This window comes from Aulostomus chinensis, chromosome 24, assembly GCF_037954235.1.
Source record: "Aulostomus chinensis isolate RoL2024-O1b breed Wild chromosome 24, RoL_Achi_v1.0, whole genome shotgun sequence".
NCBI classification, from domain to species: domain Eukaryota; kingdom Metazoa; phylum Chordata; class Actinopteri; order Syngnathiformes; family Aulostomidae; genus Aulostomus; species Aulostomus chinensis.
Genome location: NC_141343.1, coordinates 6,151,380 through 6,163,607, shown reverse-complemented (window position 1 = coordinate 6,163,607; position 12,228 = coordinate 6,151,380). Strand labels below are relative to the sequence as shown.

The window sequence follows — 12,228 nt, the reverse complement described above, 5'->3', positions numbered from 1 at the left end:
TTTATTTGTATAGCACCATTCATACACAGGGCAATTCATAGTGCTTTCCAGAGGGAATGAGAAATTGAAAGTTAGAATCAGTTTAAAATCGAAAACATGAATTAAAACATTCAAAAATCATTTAAAATCAATTTGACAGCAGACAAATCAATATTAAATCAATCCATCAATACCAAATCACCCAGATCAATCCCAAATCAAGACTATATGAAGGCTGCAGTAAACAGCAGTTTTCAGCCCTGATTTAAATGAGCTGACAGTTTGTGTCCCCCTCAGAGTTTCAGGGAGTTTGTTCCACAGGTGTGGACCACAGAAGCTGAAAGCAGCTTCACCCTGCTTGGTTCGGACCCTGGGGACACTGAGTAGACCTGTCCCTGATGACCTGAGGGGTCTGGATGCTTCATACCCAGTCAGCAGCTCTGACATGTATTTAGGCCCAAGCCCATTCAGTGACTTATAGACCAGTAACAGGATTTTGAACTCAATCCTTTGACACACAGGGAGCCAGTGCAGCGATTTAAGGACAGGTGTAATGTGGTCCATTTTCATACTGTTGGTCAGGACTCTGGCAGCAGCATTTTGGATGAGCTGCAGGTGCTTGATTGATTTTTTTACTGAGACCTGTAAAGACACCATTACAATAATCTAGCCTACTAAGAATAAATGCATGGACGAGTTTTTCCATGTCTTGTTTAGAGAGAAATCCTTTGATTCGTGCAATGTTTTTGAGATGATGATAGGCTGATTTAGTGATAGTTTTTATGTGGCTCTTATAATTCAGGTCTGAGTCCATAACAACACCAAGGTTTCTAGCTTGGGCGGTGGTTTGTTGTGTCATTGAGTCAAGTTGGCTGCTGACCTCAAGCTTTGCGTTTTTTGGACCAAACACAATGACTTCTGTCTTTTCTGAGTAGGCCAATTTGGCATTCCAGTAGAGGTGAATATTCCACACAAAATAAGGTTCAGTTCAGTTTCACACAGCCAAATCTGTCCTGAATCCAGCTGTGGACACGATAGAAGCCATTGATCACAGAAGCTATGGTCTGGTCCAGCTCAGTACACACACACACACACACAAAAACAAACCAATGTCACAGGAAGGAATTCAAGTAAGATTTATTAAAGGCAAGATACAGCAAGTTTTACAAAACCCCAAATTACAGACATACAATAGTAAAACAAGGAACAAGAAAAAAGATCCAAATTAAGTAATCTATGATGATGCAAGCATTATACTCCAAAAGTAAAAGTGGTTACTGTCCAGAAGGAAATGTAACAAAACAAAAACAACTGATGGAAATTCTCTTCACGTGTCCGAAGGGCGCAAATCCCTAAAACGGTAAGTCCACCAGTAAACTGAGTCAATGTTTTATATCAGCAGTTCCCAAAGTTTTCTGGCCACACACCCCCTTCACCCCCGACCAGGTTGATGCACACCCAAATCCCCATACCTTCGGGAAAAAACCCCAACGATGCCATGTGTCGAAGATAACTTCTCCTACACTTCATCTTACGATGGGGTGGATTTTGAAGAGGATGCATTTTTTTATTAATTAATATGTCAGCTTTTGATTTTAAATTTTACAGAGGAAATGTTTATTTCCTACTCTTTCGTGTGTGGGAAAATCCCACTAAAAATCACTCTAAACTGCCTCACATTTTTTTAATTTGCGCACCCCCACTTTGGAAAAAAAAAAACAGCAACTCCAATCTGTTGAAGCACCTCCAGAGGCTAAATGCTTACATGCCTAAATGAAACTAGAAAACTAGAACCCAACCCGGCATCGGTGGACACACCCAAAGCGAGTAAAGCCCCTCCACCTAAACAACAGCAGCTTGACTGTTTGCAAGGAACAGATCAACAGAGTTATTGTGAGGAATGTTGTTGGAAATATGGAGCCTGTCTCTACTGTGGAGTCACCCGCTTTCAGGCAACTTGTGAGCATGATAACGTGTCCACACGGCACATGGCAAATGGGCCGAAAAAATTTTCCAACTAAAATATAATTTTAAATGAAACTGCAAGGGCATGAATGGGAGCATGAAAGAATGTTCTTAAAGAAATGCCTAAAAAGTAACGAGGTAATACATTACTTCTTGCTGTGAGTAATCAACAAAGAAATTGACTTATTTTTTAATTAAGTAATAGTGGTTAGTCGTTTTCAATACCTAGCTCAAAACTGGTCCTCAGTATTATATTAATTATGGACAACAATCATGCAACAGAAATACATTAAGAACACATCAAGATATCAGTTCCTCCACTGCATTTAAGGATATTCTTTCCAGTTATCGATAGGGAATTCTCTTGTCTCTCAAGGAAGTTGACAAAATGCTCTCATTTGCTTGCGTCTTCTGCAGTTAGAAAAGAAAGCAATAAGCATCTAAACAGATGTTGCACGACAATTCCTCTGAAAATATGAATATTAATAATTCAAGAATTTCACAGGATTTTATGTGTCAAACGCAAACAAATAATGAACACACTTGCTGCATTTTCGACCATTGTTCATGAGGGCAAAGCCGTCTTTGCAGGCGCACTTCAAGGGAGAGCTAAAACATTGCAAAAGTGGAAATGGGACAAACAGACAGATGTACTACCTGAAACCATGCTGCTAAGCCACATGGCTTTTACTAGTGCCAGGTCATAAAATGCATTTGAAAAAAGCAGCAGTGATAAGATGAACTATAAAATCAATGCACTTTGACGTGAAATGAAAAAGCTCGATCTGAAAAAAAATTCTCACCTTGACAGATTTTGTCATCCAGCTCCTCTGATATCTGGGTGATTGCTGTAAAGTTGTTCGTGTAGTACAAGTAGTCCTCAGTGGGCTCTGAGGCAATCTCTGTAAGCTCATCCACTGCTGCACCACCCACACCGACAGCAAACACCTTGACCCCTGAAACAAACACAGAGAGGCTTGTCTGTGTGCCTCTATGGAGGGTAGTGCATGAGTCAACAGCAGGCAGTAAAATAATCCATCCTCCTCTCACCCATCTCCTTGGTTTTTTTTGCAGCCTCTCCGACACTGTCCTCACTTCGTCCATCTGTGACTAGAATGGCCACCTTGGTGACTCCTGGCCGGGCGCCCTGAGCCACACTAAAGCTTTCGTCTGCCAGATAATGTAAGGCTTTGCTTGTGAGGGTCCCTTTCCCAATGTAAGTCATTTGGTCCACAGCATCTTTAATGTCCTGCACGTTGTTGTGTTGGCCCAAGGGAAATTCCTGAAATAAGGAGATGGAAAGAGTACCTTTATCTGAGCAAGAATGAAGGCCCCAACCAGTTTTTCCCCATGTTTATGTGGATGATGTGTGAGTGTGGTTGTGGTGTGTCTATGGAAACGAATTGGAAACAGGTGGGAGTGCATGATTGGCCGAGGAGGAGGAGCATGCAGCCAACCATTGAAGCCTTAAAAAGAGCCATCCTCCAGTGCACGGACAGCATCCCAGTAATCCATTTACAGACAACCTTTATCACGTGTTTTGCCTAAACTCTATGAACCTCGCGTGCGTTTTCTTTCTGTTAGTGCCTTCTGCGTATGTGACACGTGTTTTTGGTTTCTAGTTATTGGTTTGGTCGGGATCGGCTCAAGGAATCCGTTTTGAGTTGTTTTCTTTTCTTTGATGAACAACAGTACTTGTGATTATATTATCTGCTCTAGTATGCCGCTTTTAGTTTCCTCTCTGTGCCTGTTTTGTTTCAATGATTTCATTTTGGTAATGTCTTCACCTGTGAGGCCCGTGTGCACACTCAATTAGTTAAAGTTTTGTAATAAAATCCTTCCTTTATTTCCCAAACTTGAACATCTCGGGAAGTTTTCCTTTGTTACCCCTGTCCTCCTAGAGCGGGGTGTAACAGAGGTGTTTAAGAGGGAGTAAGACAGCAAAACGGATGTACCTGATTGACAGTACTGGAGTACTGCACCAGTCCAACATGAACACTGGTGTCAGACACGTCCATGCTGTCAATGAGCTGCTTGATCCATTGCTTGACCTGCTTAAAGTTCGCAGCACCCACACTCCCAGATCCATCGATCAGGAACACCACATCTTTCTTTGAGTTGTTGCAAGCTAGAGCGGTTGGACAAGGATGTACCCAATAGAGCATGATTATCTGGGAGCTCAGAGACCATGATTGAACAAACAGCTTCAGACTCACACAAACATAATGAACACACTCACTGCATTTGCGACCATTGTCCATGAGGGTAAAGCCTTCTTTGCAGGCGCACTTGTATGATCCAGGGGAGCTGATGCATATATGCTGGCAGTCATGGTCCCCTGTGGCACACGGGTCCAAGGCTTCAGCCAGTGAGGAGAGAATGACAAGGTCAGTTTGAAAATGGGAAAATCTACCATGGATTTTAATGACAAACTGCTGCAAGAATCAGCTGACCTATAAAAATGTTGTGGAGGAGGAGGGAATCAAGTGGATCGCTCAAAAAAATGGGGAAAAGTTAGGAGGCACCATTCATGAATAAAATATGGATTGTTCTTTAATTAGTGATACAAATTCGATGCAGGCACTTGTCCATTTATGTTTCACTTTCAATTCCTTCATTTCTTAGTGTGAAAGCACAATGTAATTGGAATGTAATCATCCTTGAGTGGTGTATCATGTCAGAACTTGACACATTTCAACCATGAATGAATACTTTATGGTTTTGATGCTTTGAGTGTGTTCCTGACACTGTGACCCAAATATTTGCCCACCACAATCTTTTCTATGGATTTTTTTTCCTTGCAGGGGACATTTGGACCAAATATGAAAACATACACTTGAGTCATTCTTAGAAATTTTCATTCAAATGAGGTGACAGTAACTTTCAATTTGACCATCAAATCTTAATAATTTATCTTTAATGGACAAAAAATTTGAGGTTTTCCTCTTGCCATGTTCCTGAGATATCATGTTCATGTGACAGTGGTTAGACCTTGACCTTCGACCACAAAAGTCTTTCCAGTTTATCTTTGAGTTACAGGAAAGGTTTGTGTAATCTTTGAGGATATCCTCTCAAGGCACAGCTAAAACATTGCATCAGTGGAAATGGGACAAACCGACAGATGTACTACCTGAAACCATTCTGCTCAGCCTCATGGCTTTTACCAGTGCCAGGTCATAAAAGGCATTTGGAAAAAGTAGAAGTGACAATATGAACTATTAAATCAATGCACTAAGCGGTGAAATCAGAATCTCGATCTGGAAAAAATTGTGTCACCTTGACAGATTTTGTCATCCAGCTCCTCTGATATCTGGGTTATTGCTGTAAAGTTGTTCATGTAGTACAAGTATTCCTCAGTGGGCTCTGAGGCAATCTGTGTCAGCTCATCCACCACTGCACCACCCACGCCGACAGCAAACACCTTGACCCCTGAAACAAACACAGAGAGGCTTGTCTGTGTGCCTCTATGGAGGGTAGTGCATGAGTCAACAGCAGGCAGTAAAATAATCCATCCTCCTCTCACCCATCTCCTTGGTTTTATTTGCAGCCTCTCCGACACTTTCCACACTTTTTCCATCTGTGACCAGAATGGCCACCTTGGTGACTCCGGGCCTGGCGCCCTGAGCTACACTAAAGCTTTCGTCTGCCAGATAATGTAAGGCTTTGCTTGTGTTGGTCCCTTGCCCAATGTAGGTCATTTGGTCCACAGCATCTTTAAGGTCCTGCTCATTGTTGTGGTGGCCCAAGGGAAATTCCTGCAATAAGGAGATGGAAAGAGTACCTTTTATCTGAGCAAGAATGAAGGAGGTGTTTAAGAGGGAGTAAGACAACAAAGTACACGCGTACTTGATTGACAGTACTGGAGAACTGCACCAGTCCAACATGAACACTGGTGTCAGACACATCCATGCTGTCAATGAGCTGCTTGATCCATTGCTTGACCAGCTCAAAGTTCACATCTCCCACACTCTCAGATCCATCGATGAGGAACACCACATCTTTCTTTGTGTTGTTGCAAGCTAGAGCGGTTGGACACAGATGTACCCAATAGAGCATGATTATCTGGGAGCTCAGAGACCATGATTGAACAAACAGCTTCAGACTCACACACAAACACAATGAACACACTCACTGCAGTTGCGACCATTGTTCATGAGGGTAAAGCCTTCTTTGCAGGCGCACTTGTATGATCCAGGGGAGCTGATGCATATATGCTGGCAGTCATGGTCCACTGTGGCACACGGGTCCAAGGCTTCAGCCAGTGAGGAGCGAATGACAACATCAGTTTGAAAATGGGAAAATCTACCATGGATTTTAATGACAAACGGCTGCCAAGAAAAAATAGTTGAACTTTACAGAAGTTCTGGGGGAGGAGGGAATCAGGTGGATCTTTCAAACAAACACATGGTAAATTTGGAAGCACCATTCATTCAAATGAGGTGACAGTAAACTGGACATTGACAATCAAAATCTTAATTACCTATCTTTAAATATACACAACATTTGAAATTTTCCTCTTGATGTGTTCCTGAGATATCATGTTAATGTGAGGTGACAGTGACTCGACCTTGACCTTCGACCACAAAAGTCCTTCCGGTTTATCTTTGAGTTAAAGGGGGAGTTTTGTGTGAACTTTGAGGATATCCTCTTAAGGCACAGCTAAAACATTGCATCAGTGGAAATGGGACAAACCGACAGATTTACTACCTGAAACCATTCTGCTCAGCCACATGGCTTTTACCAGTGCCAGGTCATAAAAGGCATTTGGAAAAAGTAGAAGTGACAAGATGAACTATTAAATCAGTGCACTTAGCGGTGAAATCAGAATCTCGATCTGGAAAAAATTTTGTCACCTTGACAGATTTTGTCATCCAGCTCCTCTGATATCTGGGTGATTGCTGTAAAGTTGTTTGTGTAGTACAAGTAGTCCTCAGTGGGCTCTGAGGCAATCTGTGTCAGCTCATCCACCACTGCACCACCCACGCCGACAGCAAACACCTTGACCCCTGAAACAAACACAGAGAGGCTTGTCTGTGTGCCTCTATGGAGGGTAGTGCATGAGTCAACAGCAGGCAGTAAAATAATCCATCCTCCTCTCACCCATCTCCTTGGTTTTATTTGCAGCCTCTTTGACATTATCCACACTTTTTCCATCTGTGACCAGAATGGCAACCTTGGTGACTCCTGGCCTGGCGCCCTGAGCTACACTAAAGCTTTCGTCTGCCAGATAATGTAAGGCTTTGCTTGTGTTGGTCCCTTGCCCAATGTAGGTCATTTGGTCCACAGCATCTTTAAGGTCCTGCACGTTGTTGTGTTGGCCCAAGGGAAATTCCTGCAATAAGGAGATGGAAAGAGTACCTTTATCTGAGCAAGAATGAAGGAGGTGTTTAAGAGGGAGTAAGACAACAAAGTACACGCGTACCTGATTGACAGTACTGGAGAACTGCACCAGTCCAACATGAACACTGGTGTCAGACACATCAATGCTGTCAATGAGCTGCTTGATCCATTGCTTGACCAGCTCAAAGTTCGCATCTCCCACACTGTCAGATCCATCGATGAGGAACACCACATCTTTCTTTGAGTTGTTACAAGCTAGAGCGGTTGGACACAGATGTACCCAATAGAGCATGATTATCTGGGAGCTCAGAGACCATGATTGAACAAACAGCTTCAGACTCACACACAAACACAATGAACACACTCACTGCATTTGCGACCGTTCTCCATGGGGGTAAAGCCTTCTTTGCAGGCGCACTTGTATGATCCAGGGAGGCTGATGCATATATGCTGGCAGTCATGGTCCCCTGTGGCACACGGGTCCAAGGCTTCAGCCAGTTAGGAGAGAATGACAACGTCAGTTTGAAAATAGGAAAATCTACCATGGATTTTAATGACAAACTGCTGTAAGGAATCAGTTGACCTATAAAAATGTTGTGGGGGAGGAAGGAATCAAGGAGAACTTTCAAACAAACAGATGGGAAATTAGGAAACACAATTCATGAATAAAATATTTGTTGTTCCTTTTTGGGGATGCAAATTTGATGCACATGCTTGTCCACTGATGCTGCATTGTCAAAAACTTTATTTTTTATTGTGAAAGCACAGTGTATTTGGAATGTAATCGTCCTCGAATGGTGTCTCAAATAAGGACTCCTCACATTTCTACCACAAATGAATACCCTGTAAGTCCCACACTCCCTACTGTTTGTAGTGTGTTCCTGACACCATAAACTCAACAATATCCCACCACAATCTTTTCTATGGATTGTTTAGAGGAGACCCTTTAGGGGACATTTGAACCATCCATTCATCGTTCATCCATTGTCATCTTCAGCTTATTCCTACACATTGAGGGTCGCGGGGGGGCTGGAGCCTATCCCAGTGTCAACATGCGAGAGGCGGGGTTCACCCTGGACAGGTCGCCAGTCCATCGCAGGGCCAACATAGAGAGACGAACAACCATTCACACTCACATTCATACCTATGGTCAATTTAGAGTATTCAATCAGCCTAGTCCCCAGTTGCATGTCTTTGGACTGTGGGAAGAAGCCGGAGGACCCGGAGAGAACCCACGCAGACACGGGGAGAACATGCAAACTCCACACGTTAACCCTCCCATAGCCGGGGCTCGAACCCAGAACCTTCTTGCTGTGAGGCCACACTGCTAACCACTGCACCACCGTGCAGCCGACATTTGAACCAAATATGTAAAATACACTCGAGTCATTCTTGGAAATTTTCATTCAAATGAGGTGACAGTAACCTTCAATTTGAAAATCAAAATCTTAATTATCTATCTTTAAATATACCCAACATTTGAGGTTTTCCTATTGACATGTTCCTGAGATATCATATTCATGTGAGGTGACAGTGGTTAGACCTTGACCTTCGACCACAAAAGTCTTTCCAGTTTATCTTTGAGTTACAGGAGAGGTTTGTGTAATCTTTGAGGATATCCTCTCAAGGCACAGCTAAAACATTGCATCAGTGGAAATGGGACAAACAGACAGATGTACTACCTGAAACCATTCTGCTCAGCCACATGGCTTTTACCAGTGCCAGGTCATAAAAGGTTTTTGGAAAAAGTAGAAGTGACAAGATGAACTATTAAATCAGTGCACTTAGCGGTGAAATCAGAATCTCGATCTGGAAAAAATTGTGTCACCTTGACAGATTTTGTCATCCAGCTCCTCTGATATCTGGGTTATTGCTGTAAAGTTGTTTGTGTAGTACAAGTATTCCTCAGTGGGCTCTGAGGCAATCTCTGTCAGCTCATCCACTGCTGCACCACCCACGCCGACAGCAAACACCTTGACCCCTGAAACAAACACAGAGAGGCTTGTCTGTGTGCCTCTATGGAGGGTAGTGCATGAGTCAACAGCAGGCAGTAAAATAATCCATCCTCCTCTCACCCATCTCCTTGGTTTTATTTGCAGCCTCTCCGACACTTTCCACACTTTTTCCATCTGTGACCAGAATGGCCACCTTGGTGACTCCGGGCCGGGCGCCCTGAGCCACACTAAAGCTTTCGTCTGCCAGATAATGTAAGGCTTTGCTTGTGTTGGTCCCTTGCCCAATGTAGGTCATTTGGTCCACAGCATCTTTAAGGTCCTGCACGTTGTTGTGTTGGCCCAAGGGAAATTCCTGCAATAAGGAGATGGAAAGAGTACCTTTATCTGAGCAAGAATGAGGGAGGTGTTCAAGAGGGAGTAAGACAACAAAGTACACGCGTACTTGATTGACAGTACTGGAGAACTGCACCAGTCCAACATGAACACTGGTGTCAGACACGTCCATGCTGTCAATGAGCTGCTTGATCCACTGCTTGACCAGCTCAAAGTCCGCATCTCCCACACTGTCAGATCCATCGATGAGGAACACCACATCTTTCTTTGAGTTGTTGCAAGCTAGAGCGGTTGGACACAGATGTACCCAATAGAGCATGATTATCTGGGAGCTCAGAGACCATGATTGAACAAACAGCTTCAGACTCACACACAAACACAATGAACACACTCACTGCAGTTGCGACCATTGTCCATGAGGGTAAAGCCTTCTTTGCAGGCGCACTTGTATGATCCAGGGGAGCTGATGCATATATGCTGGCAGTCATGGTCCCCTGTGGCACACGGGTCCAAGGCTTCAGCCAGTGAGGAGAGAATGACAAGGTCAGTTTGAAAATGGGAAAATCTACCATGGATTTTAATGACAAACTGCTGCAAGAATCAGCTGACCTATAAAAATGTTGTGGAGGAGGAGGGAATCAGGTGGATCTTTCAAACAAACAAGTGGAACTGTTTCGAAGCACACTTTACTTATAAAATACGAGTTATACATTTAACTGAATACGAGTTGTTCCTTGTCCCTTGCATTTTTTGTGGTACTGTGGTCATAAAATTGAGGACAATTGCTTTTCTTTCTGGGAGAAAAGATCTGCCAGAGCTTTTGAAGTTTTAGGTCAGCATAGTTAATTTAACAATTCATTATACATGATTTTTTTTAACTTTTTACATTTTTTTATGTTTTCACCATCTGTTTATCATTATTATTATTTTTTCATTTGTAACCAAAGCAGAAATGCTGGAACATGAGAGTTCATCCATGTATTTGGTACATGATTCAACTCACCTGATACAGTTCTTTCTGTCCCTCCCTGAAACAGAATTGCACACTCAAATCACCCACTTTTTCACCAAGATATTTTTAAAGTTTAAATCTATTAAATTTGTGAACCACATACTATGTGCATTTACATTATTTGACGCATTAATCCTCTAAAAATTGATGGCAATTGAGCCAAAAAAATGTATTACCAAACTTGGAAAGCAACTTTATATGTTTTGGTTCCTTAAAACTTGGCATCTGGTCATCATGCAGATCAGTAATGTATTACATCATAAGTGTTGCACTCATGAATCTTACCAAAGGAACAACACTCAAAGACACAAGTAGGATGAGGAGAACTGGAGCCATGATGGTGCTCTTAGTCAGTGCAGATGCCAAGTCTGAAAAGAAGAACAATGGTTAATGTCAGAACATAAAGATTATTTTTAAAAAAAGGAGCTCAGTCTTATAGGAGAATGAGAGTTGTCACTCTAACCAGAAGTGAGTGCTAGAAGACTGTGACCTGTACTGATGCTAAGCCTGTTAGCCCACGGAACAAAAACAAGAGACACCTGGGAAAAGAGCCAAGTACATCTCGCTCTCTCTCTCTCTCTCTCTCTCTCTCTCTCTCTCTCTCTCTCTCTCTCTCTCTCTCTCTCTCTCTCACACACACACACACACACACACGGTAAAGAGACACCCACAGACAGCCAAGGTCCAAGATAAGGGTCATTTTTTAATTTGATGCCTTTTGTGTCCCCAGTACAAATCATACTGTATTTTGTTTAAATTTGGACAAATACTGATTCCATTTGGTTTTCCATGTATGGCCAATTGTTTTTTATTATGAATATAATGATATGGGCATCAAAGTTGTTATTTTTACATTTTAAAAGGTTTGGTTAAAGAGGTATGTTGGAATAGGCCATGTCCCCAGTGCTGTTCATTCAAATTTGATCTTTAAAAACAAATAGCAGGCATACATTTCCACATATTTCCTTATTATTTCATGTCCCTGGTCAAAATCCATTTAATCAAAAGCTGTTCTGATCAAAATTGCTAAATTCTGTATTAAAGTAAGAAGGTTTTATGTTCATCCCTTGTGGTCACTGTCCACCCTGAGAGCTGTGTTAGTGTCCCTTTAAGGAAAAACATATTTCTCAGTGACATCACTCTCATAAACTGACGTCCCATCAGTGGCAGGAAATTCAAATGTGGAAAGCTGGTTGATTTCTCTTCCTATCAGGTTTTGCTGTTTTTATTCATTGAGCTTGATGTGTTGGAACATAACATGTCCACTCTGTCAGAAACATGTATAGATGAGATCAGTCAGACTGAATCAATTTAAAAAGTGTGGGAAAACCATAGATTCTTCCTCAAGGATTCAAAGTCATGCTCGCTATGATGCCAACACAGGCAGGCTGAAGACTATCTTTCACGAAAAATGTCTACCCTGTTAGCCTTACTCAACTAACAGGGTGGGGACCGACCTAACAAGGTGGACATGTACTGTTTACAGTAATATTATAACATGTATTGTTGTCATATATGCAGTGTCTACCCTATTCATTTTTATGGATAGATCCATCGTCTTCCACTTATTCCTATAAAGAGGCAGGGTTCACCCTGGACAGGTCACCAGTCCATTTCAGGGCCAACATTCAGAGACGAACAACC

The 12,228-nt window shown here is 42.3% G+C and overlaps 1 protein-coding gene across 1 annotated transcript; it reads right to left on the bottom strand.

The window, feature by feature from the left end:
• Positions 1 to 1,412: 1,412 nt before the first annotated feature.
• Positions 1,413 to 10,951, bottom strand: LOC147238498 (collagen alpha-3(VI) chain-like). Its single transcript, XM_086198243.1, has 19 exons — positions 10,870 to 10,951; positions 10,576 to 10,600; positions 9,968 to 10,087; positions 9,682 to 9,854; positions 9,360 to 9,591; positions 9,113 to 9,265; positions 7,653 to 7,751; positions 7,367 to 7,539; positions 7,045 to 7,276; positions 6,798 to 6,950; positions 6,077 to 6,196; positions 5,791 to 5,963; positions 5,468 to 5,699; positions 5,221 to 5,373; positions 4,184 to 4,303; positions 3,900 to 4,072; positions 2,995 to 3,226; positions 2,748 to 2,900; positions 1,413 to 2,355 (listed from the first exon to the last, which is right to left on the bottom strand). Exons 1-19 carry the CDS (start codon positions 10,918 to 10,920, stop codon positions 2,339 to 2,341), a joined length of 2,784 nt encoding a protein of 927 aa, XP_086054369.1. The 5' UTR covers positions 10,921 to 10,951; the 3' UTR covers positions 1,413 to 2,338.
• Between the last annotated feature and the right edge of the window lie 1,277 nt (positions 10,952 to 12,228).

Bases quoted from the DNA above. Each gene is read 5' to 3' on its own strand.
- LOC147238498 (XM_086198243.1), bottom strand. From the start codon at position 10,920: ATGGCTCCAGTTCTCCTCATCCTACTTGTGTCTTTGAGTGTTGTTCCT. The intron at 7,277-7,366 runs GTACGCGTGTAC...TCCTTATTGCAG, and splicing joins TCTCCAGTACTGTCAATCAG to GAATTTCCCTTGGGCCAACA. The intron at 3,227-3,899 runs GTACATCCGTTT...TCCTTATTTCAG, and splicing joins ACTCCAGTACTGTCAATCAG to GAATTTCCCTTGGGCCAACA.